The sequence below is a fragment of the Pogoniulus pusillus genome, chromosome 24, assembly GCF_015220805.1.
Source record: "Pogoniulus pusillus isolate bPogPus1 chromosome 24, bPogPus1.pri, whole genome shotgun sequence".
NCBI classification, from domain to species: Eukaryota; Metazoa; Chordata; class Aves; order Piciformes; family Lybiidae; genus Pogoniulus; species Pogoniulus pusillus.
The window spans coordinates 7,117,528-7,142,894 of record NC_087287.1 but is presented as its reverse complement, the minus strand read 5'-3'; the positions used below and the strand labels follow the sequence as shown (position 1 = coordinate 7,142,894).

At 48.1% G+C, this 25,367-nt stretch overlaps 3 protein-coding genes across 4 annotated transcripts in view; 1 reads left to right on the top strand and 2 right to left on the bottom strand.

Annotated features, from left to right (window-relative positions):
• The window catches only part of TRPM5 (transient receptor potential cation channel subfamily M member 5), a 48,946-nt gene extending 46,046 nt beyond the window's left edge, over positions 1 to 2,900 (top strand). Inside the window, exons 22-24 of the mRNA XM_064163185.1 lie at positions 578 to 650; positions 1,601 to 1,691; positions 2,683 to 2,900. Coding sequence (XP_064019255.1) covers positions 578 to 650; positions 1,601 to 1,691; positions 2,683 to 2,780 — 262 coding nt within the window. The 3' untranslated portion in view covers positions 2,781 to 2,900. The remainder of the gene's footprint in view (positions 1 to 577; positions 651 to 1,600; positions 1,692 to 2,682) is intronic.
• A 2,161-nt stretch (positions 2,901 to 5,061) lies between these two features.
• TSSC4 (tumor suppressing subtransferable candidate 4) lies at positions 5,062 to 9,721 on the bottom strand. 2 transcript variants are annotated; one of them, XM_064163221.1, is made up of 3 exons: positions 9,651 to 9,721; positions 9,011 to 9,137; positions 5,062 to 7,074 (listed from the first exon to the last, which is right to left on the bottom strand). In XM_064163221.1, the coding sequence occupies exon 3, from the start codon at positions 6,984 to 6,986 to the stop codon at positions 5,949 to 5,951; it is 1,038 nt and encodes a 345-aa protein (XP_064019291.1). In that variant the 5' UTR covers positions 6,987 to 7,074; positions 9,011 to 9,137; positions 9,651 to 9,721; the 3' UTR covers positions 5,062 to 5,948. The 2 variants fall into 2 exon arrangements, with proteins under 2 accessions (XP_064019291.1, XP_064019292.1); XM_064163222.1 differs by lacking the exon at positions 9,651 to 9,721 and adding an exon at positions 9,512 to 9,570.
• Positions 9,722 to 17,429: 7,708 nt separating this feature from the next.
• Positions 17,430 to 25,367, bottom strand: part of CD81 (CD81 molecule) — a 39,437-nt gene continuing 31,499 nt past the window's right edge. Inside the window, exons 5-8 of the mRNA XM_064163184.1 lie at positions 23,325 to 23,432; positions 21,895 to 21,996; positions 21,473 to 21,562; positions 17,430 to 20,897 (exon numbers count right to left, since the gene is read on the bottom strand). Of these exons, the coding sequence (XP_064019254.1) occupies positions 20,835 to 20,897; positions 21,473 to 21,562; positions 21,895 to 21,996; positions 23,325 to 23,432 (363 nt within the window). The 3' untranslated portion in view covers positions 17,430 to 20,834. The remainder of the gene's footprint in view (positions 20,898 to 21,472; positions 21,563 to 21,894; positions 21,997 to 23,324; positions 23,433 to 25,367) is intronic.

Sequence of the window (25,367 nt, the reverse complement as noted above, 5' to 3'; positions counted from 1 at the left end):
GCAACAGGTACAAACTAGAACACAGGAGATTTCACTTGAACTTAATGAGAAAGTTCCTCCCCATAAGGGGGCTGGAGCTCTGGAGCAGGCCGCCCAGATAGGTTCTGGAGTCTCCTTCTCTGGAGACTTTCAAAACCCACCTGGTTATGTTCCTGCACAAGCTGCTCTGGATGACCCTGCTTTAGCAGGAGGTTTGGACTAGAGGTCCTTTCCAGCTGCTACTGTTCTGTGACTCTATGACTGAAGTGGTTATAGAGACACAACTGTGCTTAAGGATCCTTTCTGCTGTCCTCAGTCTCTACAGTGGCTAGAGCCATGTGTTCCAGTTCTCCCTCACCAGAAGCTGAAGGATGCTATAATCTGCAATTTGACTATCTAGGTAGCTGCATGGTAGTATCCCAGAAATGCTGCTCTGGCAGGAGTGTCTCAAAAGGACACAACTTTTAGGGGGCTTTGGAATGTCTCAACATCATGGAACTGTCAGTGAGGAACTATGGCCCTAATAACATGGGTTTTGTGGTTTAGTTTCTTCGGAGGCCTTTCCTTCTTTGCTAACATGTCTACTTTGCTTCCACAGAGTGGATCATCTGTCTAAATATTTTGTTGGCCTGAAAGAACACGAGAGGAGATTTAAAGCTATGGAAGCCCAGGTAAGCAACAGCTTAAAAGGCATTGGTATTAGCTTTAGGATTTGACCATGTCTCTCTCCTTTAATGGTAGCTTGGCAGAACCTGTTTTGCGATAAAGGAAGGGAGGAATGGAGCTGTATTGTGGCTTCACTTTCCTTGTTGTTTTCTTTCTGGCAGTATCACATGTAAAGAAACATTTGAGTTCTGGTAGAGAGGAGAAACAGGAATACAGTATTTCTTGCTCTGCTTGCCTACTCAAGTGTTTATTCCCCTCATTGAGGATGCTTCTGAAGAAAACACTTCACCTTCCCCTGCTCCATTTTCTTCCTTCTCCCAACTTTCTTTCTTTAAAACCTTTGAAAATACCCATATTCTGTCTGACCTGTCCCAGACTAATTTTCTTGGATACCAGCTGTGCTGATTTGCTTAGATACCAGACAAGATCTCAAAGGGAAGAGTCCAACATACACTGTTTGATGACAAACCCTGAAATATAAACACTCTGAAAATGCTCAGCATTACCCACTGCTCTGCAGCACAACTGCTATTGTTTTCTTTGTCCCTAAAACTCTCTGGTGTGACTTTGGCTTTGTTCAAAGTTCCTTATCTTAATGCTCCCACTGTTGTTTCTCTCCCCCTCTTATCGACTTTATGGCTTCCTGAAAAAAGCCACGCTATTCAGTGAACAATGCTGACACCAAATCCAAGTTCAACAGGGACACACTAGAAAAGCTTTAAGAGCTTGTGCCAGCTTGAGATAATGCAATATATTCACGGAAAAGGGAAGGTATTTAAATACAAATCTTCCACCCAGACTGTTCAACTATCTCTTTGAAATAATAGCAAACAAATAGATAAGGTATCTCTGATGCTGTTACAATCTGCTGCCTAGATCATCTTTCATGCAGATTTAAGACTAGATGAAGCACTACAAAAATGAGCTGATGTAGAAATCACTATCTGTTTTACAGATTGGCTACTGTGCTGCTGTTATCTCCTCAATAGCAGAGGTTTTGTCCAAACCCAAGCTCTTGTGCAACCAACCAGCTCCAAACTATACAGGTAACTATTGAAAGCAATCGCAAAGTAATGGTTGGGTTCAATGATTCTAAAGGTGATTTTAAATGATTCTACTGGAAAGCTGAACAGTTTAGTTAAAAATGCAAGTTAAAAGATTGGAAATGAACCCCACAAGGAGGTACCTACAGGTAATGGACCTATAAAGAAGCCACATATTCATACTTCAGAATGAAAAGATTACCTTTAGCCAAAGATTTAAAAGCTCTGGGGAAAGGGCTGTACCTCCGTGCAAGTTAAAATTATCTCACCCAACTTTAACCATATAAATAAGAATCCCTTTGCCACAGGGCTTGTCTTGGGGTTCTTGGGTCAATGATGTAACCATGAAAATCAATTCAGCAACCCTCCCACATTGTTTTAATCAACACAAATTCATTTGCCTTCAGAGCTGCAACTATTTCTGTCCATTAAGAATAATGTCCTGTGTCCCAAAGGCTCTGCTGTCAGAAGTTTAAAACAGCAGAGCCAGCAGCAGACTATTCCTCAGCCAGCATAGGATATCCAGCACAATAAAGATTCTGGATACACTACCTAATGCCCTATTTAAGTATCTACCTCTGAGTGCTACCAAAAAAAGCCCTCCAAACCCTATACACACTACATGGGAAAAAGAAGCAGCTAGGAACTCAGCCAGATTGTGACATGATGAGACCTCAAGTCCCTTGGGCTCAAATTAATCTCAAGTTAGGCTTAATTCTATTAGAAGCTTATTAAACATACACAAATTGCTTCATGATCAACATTCCAGGAAGATAAACCTCCATGTAGCATGTTCCCCTGGCATCTGAATGTCTGTTCAGCAGCAACTGAACAGCCAAAACCCAAAGACACCTATTTTTAACTGAGGAAATGGAAACCAATAATCTAGAGTATCTTTTTATATGGGATTATTTTCAATGTTTTAAACTTTGTCAAGCAATTATTGTTATATGCTCCTAAGGTGTTAAGCACATGGCTTTTGTACTCCTGTCAGGTGTGACAAATGCCAATGTGGAAGTGCCTTTGCCACAAAGTGGAGGAGAAAAGCGAGCAGATCAACCCGAGACTGACATCATGTTCATTGACAATTAAACTGCATTCTCTTTTCCTCAGATTAAGCCTTTTGTCTTACTGAACTACTGTAGAAGTCAAATCGCAATCTCCTGGCCAGCCACAGGCCAGGTCTCCTGGTGTTTGTCCCAAGCACTGTCAGTGTCTGACACCACTGAGCATTTCTTAGTTTTCCTCCATAGTTCCCTGGGCTTTCCCCTTCTCTCCTGCTCCTGTATTGGTTCTTTCTCCAAACCCCATTCCATGAACCACACAAAATACTTTCTCATCCAGGACTACTCTGCCACCTTCTTTTCTAAACACAGTCTGCTTCTGTTCTCCAAATACTACCCTCAAATCCATTGCAACCATTGCAAATTCCACATTTCTCTGTTCAAAGGAGTCTCCCTTATAGAGTGATCACATACACGCTAAAACCAAGCTGCTTCCTTGGCCAAGAAAGCAAGCTTGTACTTCTGAGCTGCTTAGAAAGGAAACCAAGAAATAGTTTCCACAGGAAAGGGCCTGGGAACCTTAACTATTACAGTCCATACAGTTCCTGGAGTCTTTACCACCCTCCAGTGCTTGCACTCACCACAGGCAATTCCCACACTGACTTCTGTAGGTACTCCTTTGCTGATGGTTGGTAGTGAGGGCTCCTCTCCATCCCTGGATGCTGGAACCTCATCCTGCTGTCCTCCAGTGTGGCTTTGCAGTCACCTTACAAACACCAAGCAGGTGACCCTACTGCAGCCAGGTCCCAGCCTCGGTTGCTTGTCTGTGTCAGTGACACATCACAGCTTCTGTGAAAGGAAACGTGGCCTTTATGCATCCTACCACAGCTACACCTCAGCAGTTTTCTGCTTTCATTTCACTTTTCTTTCTCAGGTCAATAAAATAAAATCACTTTAAAGCAAGAATGTGTGAGGAGCTGAGCCTGCTTTGGCCCTCTTTTCATTAGTTATCTGGCACGTGCATTTCTAGCACACGAAATCCAGCTGGCCTTGTTTGAACTGTGCATGAAAAGATGCAACAATAAAATGGAGATTACTGCTGGCCTTCAAAGGGAGATTTCTTTGGAATAATACAAACAGCATCATGAGGGGGAAGCAACAGGCTGAGCTCTTACATTTTATAAGCTCCAACTGATTGCAGTTTCCTCACACATAGAACACTGCTTCCATACAGCCTAAAAGTAGGTTGTGCAAAAGCCTTCCCTGCTACCAGAGGTGGAAAGAAATATCTCAGCTCTATAAAAATACCTTTCTGACACAAGCCTTTTATTAATAGACATTCATCTTGTTATGATGTCTCAGGGAGCAGTCATTTGTCCATTTTACTCAGTGGGGCCCCAGACCTCAGTGACCCCAATAACAGTGATGGAATTTCATTACTGCCCTATCTGTTCCTCACCCTAGGCAGGCAGAAGTTAACAAACCAGTTAAGTTTGTACTGTGCTACACTTTTTGGTAGGAAACAAGTTACCACCAGCATGCTCTGCTCTTGACAGCAGCTTCCATTCTGATATGGATACTGTTAAATTGTGATCAGCACAGCAGTCATCTACTGGAACCCAAAATCTACCTATCTGGAACTTCCACTTGTTCACTGGGACAACCAATCTACTTAGCAATGACCTGTTGATTAATGTATCTCAAACTATATACTCATGAGAAAATACATTCTGCTTTGAAAATTCAAAGATAAATTTCAAAAGATGGAGCAATATTTATGTAGTTTTCTGCTTCGACTGCCAAATGCTGCTCAAACACATTATCCAACGTTGGATTTGGGCCTACAGTCAGTTACTGATGAGATTCTGACACCCTGCAAGGGAGTAACTTCCTCCAATATCCTTCTGAGTCTGAGCAAGCACCACAAATCCTAAAAGAAGTAATCTTTCACTATAAATACTAACACTTAGGGTGGTTAATTTGGACTACTGGAAAAAATAAAGTCAGTCCAAACTGACTAGAGCTAAGCTGAGTTTCAAATCATATCACCTTTCAACGGATTTAATCTTTCAACCTTACTTACTAACACTCTGGGTGGAAAAGACCTACTCTGACATTCATTCTACTGTGACTCATTGTATGAGGTGATTCACTCCATCAGGCAACTCTCCAGATATTGTAAAGTGACTGGAAATGTTCAAAATGTGAATTTTACAATCTAAAATATGAGACTTGAGGGAGAAGTTACAAGATGGTAAAAGCTCAGAATAACCTTCTAGACATGCAAGACAATTCTCAAATCAACAGACTTTTTGTTAATGCTCCATAGCTCCATTCATCAGCATGATTCAGAGATGAAGAAACACAGCTACAACTGAAGGTTTATTGAACCCCAAGGAAGTATTCAGTCCTGGTACAAACACCTCATTCCCACCAAACCCACAGACAATGTGGAAGCAGTGCTACCTGCAAAGGGCATACAGTCAGAACCATCATGTCCTATCACACCAGTAAGAAGAAAAGCTGCTGCCCAGCTTAACAACTAACTCACCTCTTGAATTCTGGCCTGCACACAACGGGGTGAGGCTTTGCTGAAGGCAATCCTCACCAGGCTGTATCCACACTTGAACCTCTCCACAGGAAACACTGTGGCTTTTAAAGCCTTTATCATCTAACACTAAGTAAGGGAAATATTAAGCCCACCTTAAAAAAACAAATACTGCTTTAGCCAGTCCCCTAGGCCCTCCAAACTCATGACTGGCTACTGTTGTACTTTCACTCTCAATGACCTCAGACAGGGCCAAAACAAAAAATCACATCTGGTCAAAGACCAGGTTTTACTTTCATTGTTTAAAAAGCCCATCACCTTTGTTCCATCGTTCTCCAGGATCTGGGAACAGCTCTAAATCTGGAGGTGAGGAGGAATCCTTGCAGCCTTCTAGCTAGCACATCTTGGTCTTTGTCTGCTTCAGAATCAGGACACTCTCCAGGGAGCTACTTAGGCAGACACAGCACATCTGATTCTTTCCTGCTGGGTCTAACTATTAGGTGCCCACAGCCTTCTCATGAAGAAAGAAGATGGAATGTATTTTAGGCAGCTCCACTTCTAACAACAGGAAATGTTCTGGTGGCTACAATGAAAACTGTTAAGACAAAACGTTATTGCATAATTTCAGAGCAGAAAAAAAAAGTCAGAGGAAAAAAGCACATGCATAGACAATACAAGTCCCTGGATGTCTGCAATATGATCTATCCTTCAGGCTTCTTCCTCCTCTTCATCATCCACTTTAGGTCTGAAATTCTTCCTATTCTTCTTCTTACTGCAATGGAATCCAACTGTTTCTGTTGATGGTTCTTCATTTGTGAAACTAAGGCTTGCACTAAACTTTCCTTCTGCACTCAGGTCCCCCATCACTGAGCACTCCTCCTCCTCTGTTGCCTTTCCACTTCCACTGTCTAGGTGCCCCAGTTCTACCTTATCTTCTCCCCTTGAGTCATCAGTCTTCTTCAGAGATTTTCCTTTCAGATCTGTTTTCAAGTGTTTCTTATCATCCTCCTCAGCTGATGTTTTCTTTTCCAGTCCATCCATACCCCGTTTTGCTGGTCTGGTGAAGACAATTCTCCCAGCTCCACAGCTGGAAGGGTCCTGATTGAAATAAGGGATGTAGCTCTCTAGAGGGGCTGAGCTTTGCTTTTCCCCTCTTTTCTTCAGGCCCTCTAGAAATTCCATAGCCACTGCCCTGTTGGCCTTGTCACTAGACTCTGAAACTCCATCTAGGCTGTATTTGGTCCAACGCTCTGGGTGTGTCACATAGTCAGGCACTGCTTGAGAGGTTTTGGGAACCTGCACTGGTTTGGCTTGCTTTCCCAGGCTTTCTGGAACTGTGGTTTCTGATGTAGAGCTTGGAGGCAGTGGACGCTTAAACCTCCCATCAACAACATTATCTTCAGGCACTGAGGGCACAGCCGACTTGGCTGCTTCTTCCAGACAATCAAAAATGCTCTGGCTGCGGAGAGAGAACGTAGAACTCATGCCCCTCAGATGGAACAGCTGGGCAGGAGACCTGTGACTGCTGTCTGAAGAGGCTGGGGCCTCCCCTGATTTGCAGTCCCCATCATCTACAGATGTCTCCTCAGCAGATATTGTATCAATCTCGGCTTCATCTGCTAACCCCAAATCATCGGAATCAGAATCGCTGAGCGACACCGTGTCTGAGGGCAGAACCCCTTCGTAGTCTGTGGCACCACCAGCCACTATCCCCAGGAAGGGTTCACCTGCTTCCTGATCTCCCATCTTTGGGCTGTCACTCCACTGAGGCCTTTGGAGCAGGTCCAGGAACAGCTTCAAGTATGTTTTTCCAAGTGACTGGCAAGTTTAGTGTCTAGAACAGAAAGGAGCATAAAAACTGAACTGTGAAATGAGAACCAAGTATGAGACTCACTCTGTGTGGTGCAAAATAACCACTGCTGCAGGGTAACAGGCAGCTCTACTTCAGGAATTCCTGAGCCATTTTGCTTAAAAAAACCCAAAATTATTTCAGGAACAAATGCAAATTAACATTAAAAACTTACAAAAAGCTTGAGAAAACAATATGAAGGATTCAAAAATGGTGTTGCACACTAAATTTCATTAGATGTTAGAGCATGTCCAGTTACTGAAAGATGAGAATGAATCTTCTGAGCACACATGAATGCCTCATAACTATCTTAACACACTTGCCAAGAAACAACAGTGACTTCTTCAAATGATACCCTGCATTTCTAACTCTATAAATCCACTGAAAAATCCATATCCTCATCTCTCACACTTTCTTTTGGCCATTAGGATCCTTCATTTCATCAGCCACAGTACCTCCTGTCCCAGTATTCATCACATCCCGCCTGTTATAAAGGATATTATCACTGATTGAGGTCAGTAGCACAAGAATATGAAGGCCACACTTTCAGGATTGCTTTAAAGCAACAAAGGAGTACAATCTCCGCTCTGTTTAGGTTTAAACTCTGATGTCATTACTAATTCCTGCAATCAGAAAATGAGCCAGCTCAAGAAACCAATCCCACTGGATTAAAAAAAAATAATCACACATGGCATACTTGTACATGAAAACAAGGAGAGGGTGTCACCAAGGGTCTGCAAGAGCAGGTCCTTTAGTCAGAACAAAGAGAATGTGACTTGAAGCCCAACTTTCAGTGCTGGCTGGAATGCCCCAGTCACTCCGCACCTCTGGGAAGGGAATGTCACAGAACCAGGGCACCTGATTAGCCCACTAACACTTGCTGTGCAATCAGAAGCAGAGTTGGCAAACACAGACCTCAGTTTAGCTCATAAAAAAATAGATCACAGAAATAGTTCCAACATATTATTAGAATAAGCTCAACTACCTAATTACAGGTTCTGCTGAAAAGATGCAGTAAACAGACATGAAAAGTCTGTTAGTCACTCACTTTCTCTTGAGACTGAGTCAGCTTCCCCTCCTGAGGGTCAGTTAAAGCCACCAAAGATCTCAGCACTTCCACCCTAGAAAACAAACATTTCCATCAAGATACTGGAAATGTAGTTTCTAAATGAGTTTTAAAAATAATTCCCCCTGTATCATCTGAAGCTGCAGAATTGAGTTCTAAATCTGACACAAACTCATGCTGGTATAAAAGTCTGCAGATATTCCTGGATGTCTGGCAAAAGAACAACACACAGCCCAATAAGGGAGGCACCATTCAGTCTCTGCATCTGCACTGCCTACCTTGTTCTGTAGAGAAGAGAGGTTTTAAAATGTAAAGCTGTCATTTGCACATGCAGTAAACCACCGCTGAATGAACAGTGTGAAATGTGGCTAAGAAAATGTCGTAGTTACGCATCTCAAGCACTGAGCAATGCAAAGTTCCAAGACCATGCATGCCACAGAGTTCTGCTTTCAAAGAAAGGCTAGGGACAGATCCCCATGAAGCATTAAAGCTCTGAAGAATTCAACAGATTGAAGGCTGTGCTCCATGCAAGGTCTTTGACAAAAAGAATCTGATCAATGATTTTCTGAATTGCCCTCAGCATAACCTCCTAAATAACCACCTGAAAATTGTACATTCTTCTGCTTAGTTTTACAACCCATGAAAAGTAACAGCTACGGCCCAAAAGGCACCGAAGCACAAAGCTGACTAGGACAGCTGCTTTCAGACTGCTTAAGTGTTAAGCACAGGCTGTGAACCAGGCCATCTCCTGTCTGAGGGCAGCTGCAGAGAAAGGAAACATTCTGCTCCTGAAGGAGATGTTTTAGGTCGAACATGGCTAGCAGCCAACCCCTTACAGCACACCAGCAGACTCACAGTTTCGTGATGGTTACGTGAGCACAGCACAACTGGGACAAGATGGTGTCTCTCTGGATGAGATGGTCCCCACTGGGCTCTTCCATCACGGTCTTACTCAAACAGGCTCTGTACGTCTTCGTGCAGCCTGTGACAGAAGCACACAGCAGAGTCACCCTAATGCACGGCCAGCAGTCTGCCCTCACTGCAGACAGCACTTCAGCAAGGCCTGCTGTCAGCCATCCCACGCCAGCCACAGCACGGCCGCTCAGGCCGAGCCCCACAGGCGCCGTCACACCAAGGGCGGGCAGCAGCTCCCGGGGCTGGCCCACGCCTCCAGCAGGCTCCCAACCCAAGCAGCGGGAAACGACAATCTGCGGCCTTGCCCCACATGGACGGGTGAGGCCCACAGCCTCAGCCGCCCCTCCTGTCTTCCCAGGGTCCTGCTCCCATCCCCCGGCCGGGAGACAGACAACCGCCTGCAGGCCTCTGCACCCCTGAGGGCTGCCACACTCCTCTAACCCCCGTAAGCTTCTCCACTCGACACAGGCATGCCCGGAGCTCCCCGCTCCTGCTCAGCGCCACGCACAGAGGCCGACAGCCCCACCACCACCTCCGGGCCCACAGCGAGAAGCGAAGGGAGAAGCGGAGCGTCCCATACCCCACACTCGCACAGGCCCAGCGCCGCCGCAGCGGCCGCCCGCCTTTCCCGCCGCTCCCTGCCGCCTGAGGCCGCCGCCCGGAGCACGCCGGGACACCGAGTCCCCACCGGCCGCCACGGGGCTGCAGCTCGCAGCGTCGAGACCACAGCCTCCAGCGAGCAACGCGGCGCGGGCAGAGCGGGGAGAGGCCGCTGTCTGCCCCGTCCAGCTCCGCCTCTCCCCTTTGCGTCCTGGGAGCTGTAGTCGCCAGCCCGTGGGCCGGCGGGGGACATTTTGAGAGCGGGGTCGTGGGGACGATGCCGTGGGCTTGCCGCTACACGGGGCTGAGCTCGCCCAGAGCAGCTCTGCAGCGCCCAGCCGCCCCTTCGGCCGCCATTTCGCAGCCTGTGAGGGGTCGGGGAGGGGTCGATGTGGCAGCGACTTCGCGGTGCCGCTCCGCTCCCGGCGGTGCCAGCGGCTGGGCGCAGCAGCTGGCTCGGCAGCCCTGGTGTCCCGGGCACGGCAGACACCCCTGGGGCTGCCAGGCGGCGTGAGGGGCCGGCGAGGCAGGCACCGAACCACCGCTTCCCCCTTAAACTGTGGAGAAAGCACGTCAAGTAGAGCTTTTCTCGTCAGAAAAGCAGGGCTGGGCCCCTTCAGAGGAACGATCTGGGGTTGGGGTTTGTTCCGTTGTGTTTATTTTTTAAAATCTATTCATTTTGTAGTCCAAGTGGCTTGAGGCATGAAACCACTATCCATCAAAAACTAAAGTTTCCATGTTCTGCCCCAGAAGGACGTTCTCTGTACGTGCGTCAAGAGGTGGAATTCTCTCTGACAATGTTCTATTGGTGTTGGCTGGAGATGCTCGGCTTCCCCCACCCACCACCACCCCCCTTCTTTCAGCAAGAAAGTGCTGTGTTTCCGGTGGCAATGTGTTTCCCACGTGGCTTCAATGTTTAGCTTGTTCATCCTTACCTTAAAAAAGAAAAGGCGAGGTTTGCTGAGCCCGTGGTGGCCCAGTTCAGGCTCTCTGACTGCCTTTGCTTGCCCTTGGGGCTTCACTGGTAAATGAATGCCTGCACAGAGCCTCTAAAGCTGTCACTCCTTTACCTCTTCAGCCCGTTCTGAGGGGCTGAGTTTATCAAGCTCACCCATGCCATCATTGTCCAACAAAAGAAGGAATTGCCACTTAGCCTTCTGTCTGATTTTAGTGCCCTGCATGGCATCCCCAACCCTGCTTTGCCAATGGGTGTGCTAGGGGTGGAGCTGTGGCCAGGGTGACTTGCCTGTGTGCCCAGGTGGCCAGGAGAGCCAATGGCATCCTGGCCTGCATCAGGAATGGTGTGGTCAGCAGGAGCAGGGAGGTCATTCTGCCCCTGTACTCTGCACTGGTTAGACCACACCTTGAGTACTGTGTTCAGTTCTGGGCCCCCCAGTTTAGGAGGGACACTGAGATGCTTGAGCGTGTCCAGAGAAGGGCAATGAGGCTGGTGAGAGACCTCGAGCACAGCCCTACGAGGAGAGGCTGAGGGAGCTGGGATTGGTTAGCCTGGAGAAGAGGAGGCTCAGGGGTGACCTTATTGCTGTCTACAACTACCTGAGGGGTGGTTGTGGCCAGGAGGAGGTTGCTCTCTTCTCTCAGGTGTCCAGCACCAGAACGAGAGGACACAGCCTCAGGCTGTGCCAGGGGAAATTTAGGCTCGAGGTGAGGAGAAAGTTCTTCCCTGAGAGAGTCATCGGACACTGGAATGGGCTGCCCGGGGAGGTGGTGGAGTCGCCATCCCTGGAGCTGTTCAAGGCAGGATTGGACGTGGCACTTGGTGCCATGGTCTAGCCTTGAGCTCTGTGGTAAAGGGTTGGACTTGATGATCTATGAGGTCTCTTCCAACCTTGGTGATACTGTGTGATACTGTGCCTGGATTCCTTTAAGCAGGGCCTCTCTGTGAGTCACCCTCCATATAAACAGCAGCCACTTTGATTGCGCTGTCAACCCATTCTGAGGGGCTGAGTTTATCAAGCTCACCCATGCCATCATTGTCCAACAAAAGAAAGAATTGCCACTTAGCCTTCTGTCTGATTTTAGTGCCCCTCATGGCATCCCCAACCCTGCTTTGCCAATGGGTGTGCTAGGGGTGGAGCTGCGGCCAGGGCGACTTGCCTGGATTCCTTTAAGCAGGGCCTCTCTGTGAGTCACCCTCAATCTAAACAGCAGCCACTTTGATTGCACTGTCAGGTTTTAAACACATACTTCTGCCTGCTGGAGTGTTGTTAGCCATGGGGACTTAGGAGAGCGAGGCTGTGTTTGGAATACATTTGGCAGTAAGGATGAGGTTAGTGCAAAATGTCTTCCATCTGTCTGGAGTCATGCTCTAGTTTTAAAACAAGAGCTCTGGAGGTGTTTCCCCATTTGGTGAGCCTATTTTTTTGTTTCAATGTATACACATATGGTAGTACGGTCACAGGCATTCAGATGGGTTCCCAGCTGGAAGTAGGAAGAAAGGAAAACATGAGTCTTCTGGTGGGCAGGCAGGAAATGAGAGAAGCAGGCTAGTAAACAGACAAGAGCAAAGCATGGGTGAAAACTACCAGTGCTGTGTAAGACTCTGTGGGCTGCTGGGCATACCCTGGGAGTGAGCCTTTGAGGGGAGTGAGCAGCAGGCAAGAAAAGGGTGTGGAATGAACAGTGGCATGTCCTGTTATTGTAGGGCTGGAGACAAGCAGGGTACACCATAGTCTGGTGCAAAAGCCCAGCTGTGCTTTGTTGAATGTAGGTGATCTCTAAGGTCCCTTCCAGACAAAGCCATTCTATGATTCTCTGATTAGGAGCTCAGAATGGCAGAAGAGGGCAACACCACCTCAACCACCTCCAGCACCCCTGGAGGTGGATGCCTACACAAACAAGCCCTATGCCTCCATTGCCAGAGGCTATGAGTTCCTGGGTTTTTTGCCTGTGTGCTGTATGTTGTTGGCCAAGGTCACCTTCAGAAGCTGTCTGTACCCTTTTCCTCCTAACAGTTGATTCTCCACCGAATCGTCTGCAAAACAAGGGTGAGCTGCTTTTTCTCTGGTGGTTCAGGACAAGAGTTTGCAGCAGTGGATATGCTCTTGTGTGTTGGGATCTTCACTATTGCTTGGCGACAGCTGAAATAAATATAATGAGTCAGAGTGAAGCAGAACAGATGGTAAAGTGTTTTCCCCTTGCTGACATGAACTGAGGTGGCTCACAGAGGGGTGGGAGGCTGGCAGGCAGGTCTGAGCTGCAGCACAGGACATCATCCAAATGAGCAGGCCACATCTGAGGGGCTGGCTCCTGCTCAGAGGCAGCCCCACAGGCCTGCAGGAAGCCAGAGCATCCCTGCGTGCGGGGGAGGTGTGTGCAAATGCACACCAGTCCCAGCCCCAAACTGGCTGTCTCATGCTCCTTCTCTGCAAATAAATCTGTTGTTTGGCCCCCATCTGTAACTGTTTCCACTGCTCAGTGGCAGGCAATGGCTGCCGCTGCGCTCAGTGCCTGGCAGGGACCACTTGTCCTTCTCCTCACAGCTACAAGAAAGCAGAAGACAATTCTCTAGCAGCTTCCCAGATCCTGCATGCCAGATAGAACAATTGGATGCATTTTCACCATCTCCTGTGCAGCTCATGCTGGAGCTCGTCAGGAGAGATGAGGAGGGAAAGGAGCATTTTCCTGCTGACAGAAAGAGAAACCAGAGTAATGACTCCTGCATCCTTCACGGCTGGAAGAAGGCAGTCACACCAAGCCAGAATGGCTACAGGCTGAAGGAATTCATTCTAGTTCCCCTCACCCATTTTTAGAAAGGAAAGCCTACAAATGGCCTTGAAACCCACCATGAGATGGGGTTCCAGGATTCAGTGCTTGACACCACCTCTCCTCTATGCCAGACTTCATTTCTGTGTTGTTCTGGACCCTCAATTATAAGAGGGATGTGGAGATGCTGGAGTGTGTCCAGAGAAGGGCCATGAGGATGCTCAGAGGGCTGAAGCACCTCTCCTATGAGGACAGACTGAAGGAATTGGGGCTGTTCAGTCTGGAGAAGAGAAGGCTCCAGTTGACCTCATTGTGGCCTTCCACTATTTGAAGGGGGCCTACAAAAAGCTGGGGAGGGACTTTTTAGGCTATCAGGTACTGGCAGGACTAGGTGGAACTGAGCAAAGCTGGAGGTGGAGATTCAGAGTGGATGTGAGGAGGAAGTTGTTCAGCATGAGAGTGGTGAGAGCCTGGAAGGGGCTGCCCAGGGAGGTGGTTGAGGCCCCATCCCTGGAGGTGTTTAAGGCCAGGCTGGATGAGGTTGTGGGCAGCCTCATCTAGGGTAGGGTGTCCCTGCCCAAGGCAGGGGAGTTGGAACTATATGATCCTTGTGGTGCCTTCCAACCCTGATTCTATAACTTCACATTTTCTTTTGGTCCAGGCTCACCTGCAAGCAGGTTTGATTTATTCCAGTGCTGTTTACCTATGTTGGTGCTTTTTCCTCCTGAGGTAACTACATAGAATTAGTTCCTTGTGGAGAGGTTTCTAATGCAGACATGCTGCTAAGGTCTTTATCAGCAGGATTCCTCTCAATAACAACGTTACTGCTGGCCTGGAGGGAACCTGCAGGGAGAACCTCAACCCCTTTTTCATTAGAGACACTACATGTGTGGGAAGGAGCTGAAACAATTTAAGAGCAACATTGATATTTTCTGCAATTGTTTGGCTTTTTAAAAAGAAACAAAAGCAGTTGGAGATCTTTGTTCATTTTGACTTAGCTATGTAATATTTGTACCCCCCAAAAAATAATTCTTGCCTTCTTTATTTTCTTCTTCTTTCCTATTATTTGCCCCAGCATGCCTGATACAGTAGTTAAGAGATGAAGCAAAAAACTCTAAAAGCCTGATTTCCCTGGAGCATGGCATGTAGGACCTTCATTAACCAACACAACTTTGGAGCCACCACAGGGCTTTGCATTCAGCACCACTAACCCTGGCTGGAGGACATCTGCCTGGTTTACTCATAGCTGGCAGACAAGGTGTTGTGTGTGCACCGTCTTGCCTGGCCTGGCACCAGCACCTCTTCAGCACTCAGCAAAGCTGTGGCCAACATGAGGGAATGCTCTGACAAAGCAGGGCCAAGAAACACTTGTTTTGTTTTGTTTTGTTTTTAAAGAGGAAAAGGTCTGATTACATTTGCAACCACTGGCACTTGAGCTGGGTCATCTAAGCCCGGGGAGAAATGTCAGGCAGCCTACAGTGGCATGCCTGGCTGCAAAGTTTACATACCCTCTAATGTATCTGTAGGTGTGAAAACAACCTGGGTTTCAGTTCCAGCAGTTCCACAGGCTGGGTGGTGTTTTCTGCTTGCTCCAGGTCCCTGAATCAGACAAGCTGCCAGAAGCTGACACTCCTGTGCCCTGCTGCTTGGGTCATGCCCACTGCTAGGTAATCTGGTGCTCTCCAGGCTGCAACTGAGTGAGCAGACAAAATCACATGGATTAACTGCACCTTGAGTGCAGTGCACAGTGTGGCACATATGGCATCTGGGGTTTCCAGCCCAAGTCTTTATCACTTGGTGATTAAGAGCTAGTCTGGTAATTGTGTCCTGCTCCCCATCAGTACCCACTGGGTCCTGTATTTCCACTCTCATCTCTCTGATGCAGCCACATCATCTCAGTCCTAGTTAGTGAGGGGGGTGTTGAAATATTCATGTTTTAATTCAAACCAGTCTTCTGCATTGTCAGCAGCTTGCCCCGGAGCTGAAACTCCCCTAAGTATGAGGGCCATGCCGCCATGCCCAGGAAAAGACACAGTACAGGAAGGTCAGAACAGGCACGGTCTAACACATCCTTCAGCACTGAGCCTGGCAAGCAGAGCTGGCAGGCAGGGGGAGGGTGCTTTGCTCCACAGAAACAGCTCTTACATGGGAGAGCTAGCTAGGCTTTTCCTTCCAGTGGGAACGTTACAAATCTTGGTTAGAGCTTAGGCAATCGTTCATTAGGGAACGGACACAACAATTGATACTGGTTCCTTGCAGTTGTCTTAATAGGGAACAGGCACACTGCTACTTAGAACACAATCAGCTCAGAGGAGGCTTGTCAAATAGAGCTCACCAAAGCAAAAGAGACATCCAAATCTTCTCCTTCGAAACAGTCTAGAGGGGAGGAAGAAGGAAAAGAATCCCACTGTAAGAAAAATCCTAATGTGGTCTAGCTTAGAAAAAGTCACATTTGTATTTTCATTTGTTGAAAAATTCTTGCTCTATGAAGAAGTTATTCCAGTCATATGCCTGGGAATCACAAGGCTACAGTAAGGCCTTCAGTGACTTTCTCAGTCCTTCAGACTGAGAAGACTCTGAAGAAAAATGTTGAAGAGAAGCATATGCCAAGGTGCAACATGAGAGCATGCAGGCTGCAGGCGTTCCACCCACCCCTTCCCCTGGCAGTGCCTTATCTGAGTGGCCTCACTTGCAGGACTGCTCTTTCCCAAGAAGAACCCACATCTTCACAGCATTCACCCAGCACAAGCATCACATACAGCTCCTCTGTTCCGAGCATACCAGAGTCAACACTCAGACCTGAGGTGCAGACAGAGCCAGGGAAGGTTTAAGATCCCAGCTAGGCTTCCAGGCTGAGGTCCCAAGGCGTCCACTCTGGCTGCCAAACACACACTCTGCTCTGCCAATTGGTTTCCACTATCGTTCCTCTCCCTGTTGAACACCAGCCTGAGTCTGGTGGTGACTCACAGCAGCTTCACCCCCGCTCCAAGGGCAGGAATAATTCCATCTGTATCTGGAGCAGCAACGCAGCACCACAATCCAAATGTTTAAAGGCACAAAGCGAAGCACATCACATCCATGGGAAACCACCTAAAGGGTCAGCTGAGGACTGCATCCCCTGCAGCCTGAATTTTGCCTGAACAGAAGAAGGAGATGAGCCTGTGCCCTTGGAAGACATGGCAGAGATCTAGATGCTGAAAAGAAACAAGATCTGACAACACATCATCAAAGATCCACTAACAAGGGCTTTGCTTGGTTTCTTTTTTTTCTGTTTTTTTTTTCTTTATTGTTTTTAAATATAACTTTTTTGGTTTGTTTTTTTAACTTCCAGAAGTCATTATATCTGACTCCAACAACATTCAGGTAAACAAGTGAAAGAACAACAGATGGGCATGATCTGGTAGCAGAGGCACAGGCTCCGGGAGCAGGGCTTGCCTTCCTCAGTGGCAGCTGAACGTGGCTCTCCCTCACCTGCATTCCCTGCCTCTCCAGACTAGCATTGCCGGGATGTTCCCACTTCAAACGCAGCAAAGAGGCCAGGACAGGGCAGAGGAAGGCAGGCGCTCCGGGATCACAGCCTCCCCCTCCTCTAGCCAGGCTTTCCCTGATGGTGCAGAGAGGCAGATGGTGGTGGCCGCATTGGATTACAAAGCCACCCACAATGCCCGGGCTGGATGGCAGCAGAGCACATTTTGGGCCATTTTTGGTCACTTTAGAAGCCCCTCGAGCATGCACAGTACTGCCACTGCAGCATGCCTGAATTCCAGCACAGTCACCCTCTTTGGCAACCCACATTAGCTCCCCTACATCTGTGCCCCCCTTCCCTTGAGGGGAGGCACAACCACAGCAGCCACCACTGCCAGCAAGCAATGTTGTTTGCCTTCCCTCAGCACCATTCTGGATGCATCCCCAGCCTGCCTGCAGGCCCCCTCCCAGGGGCTGGAAAACACCCATGTTGTTGAAGCCTGGTTCACAAAGCATCCTGGTGTTAAGGTTAACCGGTTGTCAAACTGCAGCAGTTCAGCACACTATGCACACTATGAGAAATGTTTATTAAATCAATTCTTGTTTCATTTCTTTCCTTTTTAAAAAAAAAATAAAAATAAAAGGCAGCAAGAAGTTAAACACACTGCTTTGTGGCATGCTCCACAGTAGGAAAAAATCCCAAGCATTCAGTTAAGCTGTCAGCGGCTCTGTTTGACCTCTCCATGTGGTCTTTGAACTCAGACCTGGAAAGCTGACTGTCCTCCTCCCCACCAGCCTCTCTCCTCCTCCCTGCCTCAGCTCAGGGCCATTTTCTCATTAGCTCCAGGACAGTGCTTCTTCCCTGGAGAGGGAGAGGTTTGTTTTTACAGCTCACAATTTTGTCTGTAGTTTGGTTCTGGGGCGGGGCATGGAGGGGAGCAGGACAGGGCCCCATGTTGCACACACAACCACACAGGTATGCAGGAGAGAGTCTGAGCTAGGGCATGATCCTCCTTGAGTGGGTCCAAACTTTGAGACCGAACAATTAGCAGAAGATCTCTGTCATTTCTGGATCCTGTCAAGTCCCCTCAGCCCTTCGCAGATCCCTCTCTAATTTGTTCTAACTCAGGTCCAGCTTCACAGGAGGCTGGACTCAAGGAGACCCTAGTGGGCAGCTTCTTCATTGTTTTTAAGCTTGTCAGTTCCTGCTTCAGTCCACATCCTTGCTCACTGCAGAGGGGTTGGACTAGACAGTCTTTGAAAGTTCCTTCCAACCCAAACCAGACTGATTCTTTCTCTCTTCTCCCAGAGCTGTCCCCTCCTGCTCCTGCTGATGACCATTCCATGGAACATGGGGACACTCAGCTAGCAACTAAAGAAAGCATTAATCTCTCCCTCCAAAACTCCTTCTGCCCTCTCCCATGAGCTTCCCAGCTGCTGGCTGTTCCCCTCCTACAGCACCTTTCCAGGGAGCTTCTGGAAGTCACTTAGGGAACTGCTTCTGGAACACCCCACAGTCACAAGTCACCTCTGGAGCGAGCCAGAGAGCAAACTGCAGCCCTTGTAGGGTACAAATGAACACATGGCCTGCCCTTTCTTCTTCCACAGCTCTCAGACTCCCACTTCAAGTACCACTTTCTCCAAACCGCTCCTGCCTGGAACACCCTAGACCTCTAAAGCTCCAATGTCCAAGTACACACCTGGCCTGCATCGAGATCCAGCCCATCTTCAAACAGAGCTCCAGCCACACAGACAGCATCAACTGAATGCTGAACAATATAAAAAATGCAGTATAAGGAAAAAGAAAACAGAACTGAAGATGCTTAATGGCATATTTATACACATTGACCAACAGCCGGCAGCAAAGGCGGCAAGTTACACATCCATCCTGTAGGTTCACAATCCCGGTGCACGTACGTGTAGACACACATGCTTGGTAGATGCATATACATAGAGCCACATGACAGAGCAGATGTGACTTGAAGGAGCTATGCTGGGAGCAGGGGAGGGGGTGACCTACTGCAAAACCTCATCTCGGTCTTCCTGTGCACAAGGTGGACATTCAGGGCAGTGTTGCTTTAAGGCTGTTTCTAAGGCTGAATCTCCTCTTGTCCAACCCCTCAATTCGAAGTTCTGCTGAGGCACTTCCTCCTCCTACCCAGCACAACTTGATATATATATTTATATTTTTCTATATATATATTTACCTATATACTTTCTAAAGGCCCTATATACTAAAAGGCAGGAAGAGGAAAGGTGGGGGAGTAGGATGGGGAGAAAAGCCTCCAAATGGATCAGTTTGCCCCAGTGCAGGAATTTCCTGTCCTGTGGTGGCAAAGGCCACGGCACCATGTGGGGTGGACAAGGTACTAGTTAAGAACAATGGTGGCTCTGCCTCCCTGCGTGATCCGAAGCACTTCGTTGTCACGAAGAGGGAGATTGAGACACTTTAAGAAACAGAAATATTCCTGAAGTGGGGATGGTGATCACAAGTTTCAACTCCTCCCCTCACCTGCTGCAAGGTGGCAGAGAGCTGAGAGATGCCATCAATTCCAGCTCGAGGGCTAAGGAAAAGGCTTTGCTTAAAAATATATTTCTATAGAACTATACATATAGATCATCTTTTTAGAGACTCTGATTTTATTACATAGCTCCTGGGCCACCCTCCCAACTCTGTCTATCCAATAACAGAAGCTATGTACATCAAACTGTTAGTCAAAGCTTAACCAGGTCACAAAAACGGGTTTCACCTGGTGTGGATCTAAAATCCTGGCTTTAATAAGCTGATCTACTGTAGTTGATCAAGTTGGACTTCTTTTTCTGCAGAATCAGGTGATGCCAATTTCCCAGCAATGCTAGTGTGGGACAACATGCTGCAAGTAAGGAAGATTGCCTTGAACAAGAGAGTGATGCAAAGACAACATTTCAAACACAAATATATGTTGGCTGGGAACCCCCAAGCCTCACCCTGCAATACACAACTGCAGGATTTCTAAGGTTAAGGACTTATTTTATTTTGTAAGGTTTCTTTCCCTCCCTCCCCAATATTTATATGCCAGCATTAGCTTAACAGTGGAAACTCAGTGCAAAACTCAAAAGCATAGCTCTGTAGAGAACAGTGAATGAGCTTTCAAAAAGTCATTTATCATTTTCAGTTTGTTCTACTTGAAAAATGGGGACTAAGATTTAGCCTCAGCCACTGACCCTTTAATCAATAGAACTGAGACAATTTATAAAGTTACAAACCTAAGGAGAAAAAAAACAGCACCACTACAAAAAGAAAAAGCCAAGAACATCATCACTCTTCAGAGAGCCAAAAAACTGGAAGCATTTCTGTTCAGGATTGACCTAGCAATGCAAACAGGTCAGATAGGAACAAGGTGCCTGTGACCTCCAGGTGCATCACACCCGGGTGACGGGGGGGGCTGTTCCTTCTCCTCTCCCAGGCTTCCCTACAGACAGCTGGGCAACGGCAGGGAGCTGGGGTGATGGTAGGAAAAAGATGAGCACAAACACAAGTGCTAAATCCTGCTTCAGCATCTGATTACATATATATAGAAACAAAAAAAAAGTGGGTGTTGAAGAAAAGAGAGTAAAAACCAAGGCAAAGATTTCTGCTAACAGGCTGCAGCCCTCCTCCTCTCTACATCTTCCACCAGCTTTACTTCTGAGTTAGAGAGGGTGGGGAAGGGGGAGGAAGGACTTGAGCTCCTGCTACAGCAGCTTTCCGCATCACACACAACTGATGTGTAACTAACTCAGCCACAAGGGTAGAGGGAAAGTTTTATTTATTACAAAAAGAAAATTACTTTGCAGTAAAAATGATAAGTACTGTATGGTAATAGTGGAAGTATTTATATACAGAGTTTTCTTTGTCTTTTGTTGAAATGTCTCCTGGTCACTTGGTGGCACTTGGGGTCCCCTCTAGCGCCGTCCGCCCTGCTCCCCCCTTCCCCTCCCCGGCTCTCACGGCTCAGTAGACGGAGCTGTTCCTTATGCCACAGCACAGCACCATGCTCAGGATCATTTCAAAGATCTGTTGGGAGACACAGAGACACCAATGAGGTTCTGGCCAGGAAGATGTCAGAGCTCCCCCCATCCCAAGGTCCTACACTTCACCCTCTTATACTGGAGATAAGGGCAGTGCTGTGACTTTGCTGTTGTTTCCATTAGGAGCTTAGAAGAGAGAAGATGACGTTCTCCCCCATCTTCCTGGCACCAGCAGTGGTACTCTTCAAGCCTCCCAGCTGCCAACCATGCAGCAAATGCTTTCAGGTGCCTGTGGCATTATAGCCCAGCCTTTATATCCATGCTGGGTTACTCAGTGCTCAGTGGGGAGGCAAACCCACCCTGGTAAAGCAAGCAGATCTGAATGGTTTTGGAGGCAGTGAGAAGGTTTAATGGTACTCTGCCCTTCTGGGATTCCTGCCCTGACATCCCAACCCCCCAGGGGGGACAAAGAAACTGCGGGTCTCACCATATCCCAAAGTAGCTGAGGTGCAGGGAGCTGGCACTGCATGCTAAGCCACATCCAGAGGAGAGCTACAACAAGGCAGCCCGGGTGGCCTTTCCCCATCCCCCAGCACCAGAGCGCAGTGCAGTCCCACTCACCATGATCACAGCAACCACGATGGCAGCGATACCAATCAGGTACAGCTTCCCAGAGAACAGCTCGTCGATTTTTCTGTGGCAGCTGGAGGTCTGAAGCAGAGAAGCACACCAGTCAGAGAGCCTGCCTTCCCCCCACCCACCCCCAGCACCTAGAAAGGCAGCAGCTCTGCTCTCCTCTGGCCCCACTCACACATCTGGCTCCTAGCTCTAGAAATTCCCACCAAGAAGTGCCCTAGAACTTCACCCCTCGGTGCCTGCCAGCCCCATCAGGTAGGAACAGCAAAGGAAGCACTGATGAAAGCCTTCAGCATGCCCCCCACACCACCTCCAAACAAATGGCATCTTTCCCCTTTCTCCAATTCCCAGTAAATCCCCAAGCTTCTTTGCAGGAGCTGTGCTGGATGAAGAGCAGCCATGCCTACCTCAATAAGGCTCTTCAGCAAGGAGTCCTTCTTTGGGCAGAGTTCCTCTTTCCACAGGGGAGTGAGAGCTCCAATCATATTATCGGGACCACAGCAGTCCAGCTACATAGAGAGAGGGGCAAAAAAAACAACCCACCCAAACCCCCCCCAAAAAATCAACATTAGCAGACAGCAAACACTCATTCAGTGCCCCCCCACCATTACACATCCCTGAGCAACCCAAGACCGAGAAAGCATCTTGGAAGGGGGAAACACAAGAGGAGGAAAAGACAGGAGGGGGAACCACTCTCCAAATTAAATCTATATTTTTCCTTTCCACAAGCTGCTTCCTACAATAGTCCCAAACAGGTCTGGCACTGGTGTCCTGGAGGACAGCAAACTCAACTCTCTCCAGAGGTTTTGCTTCCTGCTGAGCAGAGGAAGTATTGAGATTAGTTCTTTCAGGCATCATTTTTCTTCCACCAACTTTAAAGCAGGGGTGCTGAGGTAAATGAAAAGCAACTCAGTCAGAGCTGGGGCCAGACTTCCCACCACAGCTTGAACAGAACATTGAAGAGGGCACAACTCTCTTTTTTGACACGTGAGAACAGTCAACTCAACAGGCCAAGAAGCTGCTTCAGACCCTGCTTTTCCCATTTATTTTTCTGACCTCCATTTTTAACTTTCCTTCCTCCCACATTCTCATTTCCTCTGGCTGAAAGAAACTCCTCTGGAGAAGAGATTTCTATGTGGAGCTTGGGAAGCAGGCAGCAGAATCCCAGTGCTGAGAACACATTTGATCCGGTTTGCTACTGAGCATTAAAAACATTCAGTGTTGCTTTCATTCCCTGCCTGGGAACTTGGAGTTCAACTTTCTGCCCCTGCTTCCATGGGAGGGGTCAGTCCCTGTGCAGCTCCTCACCACTTACCCACTGACACACCACATACAGAATCACAGTCTAGGTTGTCCTTAAAGGACCCCTAAAAGTCAGTTAGTACCTTGCAGTCACAGCAGGGACATCTGCAACTACAGCAGGTTGTTTAGAGCCACAGCTAACCTGACCAGGAACAGCTCATCAAGCAGCTATCAGAACAACCTAGGCCAGTCTCTCAACAGTGTAAAACATTTCTTCCTTCTCTCCAGTCTGAGTATTCCTGTTTTACTTTAATTCCATTACTCCTTGTCCTGTCACAGCAGGCCCTGATAAAAAGCCTGTCCCCATCTTTCTGATCAGCCCCTTTAAGCACCAAAAGGCCACCAGAAGGTCTCCCCAAAGCCTTCTCTTCTCCAAGCTGTACAACCCCAACTCTCTCAGCCTGGCCTCGCAGCAGAGGTTAACTAAACAGAAGTTAAGAAGGTGTCAGTGGCAGCAGACAGGATGCCATCCATTAGCAGTTGCTTTGGCCAGCTGCACATAGGCTCAGCAGAGCTGAGACCGCCAACATCTTACCGTTTCATGAAAGGTCTTCACTACAGCTTTGCCGTTGTTGGTATCCGAATCTGCCATCAGCGCCTGTTGAAACGCTTGGTCGTAGAACTGCTTCACGTCTTTGGCTATCTAGGAAAGACAGGGGGGAAACTCCCTTTCAGCCAGCAGGAGGAGGAAGAAACCCTTCCAGCAGATGTGCCTGAAGGGGACAGGTTCCCTCTAACAGCACTTGCAGGTAGATGAGTGGTTTTTTTTAAAGGAGTTTGGGCTCCCTTTATGTGTGAGGAAAAAAAAGGGGCAAGTCCCTCCAGCTGCAAATATTAACAACTTCATTCACCAGCCAGCTGCTTCCAGCCAATGCTACCCAAGTGCTCCATGAGCTCTCTCTAGCAGGCAAAGACAGACAAGGCCTAGGGCGTAAACCACAAGATCTGAGATAGCTTTCAGCCCATGCAGATTTGCTGTTGGGCTCAGGAAAGCAGAAACAGTTTGTTCTAAACCGCACAATGCATAGAGACAAAGCAGGCAGGAAATATGTTTCCCTCTGAGGCTGAGGCGGCAAGGTGTGGGGGAAGTCAGGAGGAGGTAGGGTGAGCAAGCAAGGCCACCTGTAGGTATGAGCACCTCAGCTTATGGTGAGGCTTGGAGGGAAGGACAGGAACTAGGGAGAGATTGCACACCAAAACCCAGCGAGACTCATTTGGATCAGGAAAATTAGATGCTGTTGGATAGCTGTCAAACTCTGACTGAGTCCCTACCTAGAGCTGGGCACCCCCATCCTGTAAATGGCTGAGAAGTTTAATTTGTACTCCAGCCCCTACCACCTGGGCTGGTAATTTCCAACCACCCATGGCAGGGGTCTGCTCTGCAATGTAAAACCCTCTTGCATTCAGGGGAACTGGCCTTGTGGCTTCTCCTCCAACACCCTCCAATAAGCTGGGGGAGGCAGATGAAAGGAGGACATGCAAGAGAAATGAAAGAAAGAAATCTGAGCAAGTACAGAAGGGAAAATGCTTCCTAGAACATCTGCTCTTGGCAGCAGAGGCTGGATTAGCACTCGAAACAAGAAGCTGCAGCAAGGAGTGTGATTTCAATCAGTGATCCCAGTGCCTCTCCAGCACTGCTCACAAAAGGTTGCTTTGGAGGGCTGTGTTCCTCAATCAAACCATCTGATTTTGGTACATGGGGAAAAATAAAATCATCATCTGACTTCTTGCCTGTATCTGAAGCATCTCCAAGAAGGCAGGCTGAGTGAGGTTGCATCCAGCTTCATGGAAGAGCATCCTATACCTGCCTAACAGGACAGGACGGTCCCCACTAAGGGGCTGCAAACCCGGCTGGCACAGAGTCCTTGCTGGGAGCAGCTCCTGAAGCCTGGGATCATTCAGCTCTTCCCTCTCAGCCTGTGCTGCTCCCAAGGTGTCCCTGACTGAGGCAGGAAGAAGCAAGCAGCCTGACTTGTGAGCAGGGATTTCCAAACAGCCCATTCATCACCAGGGCTGCAAAAGCAGCTGAGGCAAACAGACTGCCACCACTCATTTGAACTGCAAAATTAATTTTAGGGGCTGAAGTCATTGCTTTTGTCTTGCCAAATCCTGAACTTCTCAGCTCTGTGCTCCAGTGGCCAAGCGCCTTCTCCCCGGCACAGAGAGCAATGGCCATGGGGTCTCTCCATACTGCAGCTCCATTCTTCCTGATGTTGGTTAAGTTGCACGTCTTGGACTCTTAAGGATGCACAAAGTAACATCTGCAGAAGGCACTGCCCCTCTGCAAAGGTTAATTAGCTCTCCAAAGTTGCTAGGACACAGCACCCTGTCTGCACAATACCGTTTAGCCACGGAAGAGTCCGTTCCGGTGAAGTCATGCACTCTGGTGAATGACTACAAGGGTGTTCCCATTCATGGCTGAGATGGTCATCTGTGGTCTGCCTGCATGGGAAAGCTAAGCAGGCCACCACCTACTTACACAGCTGGCTTCCATCTCTTAGTAAACACATTTCCCACCCTGCCAGAGAGCCTAATGCTGCCTTTGAGCGTGCACACTCCCCTTGTCTCCTCCTGACCC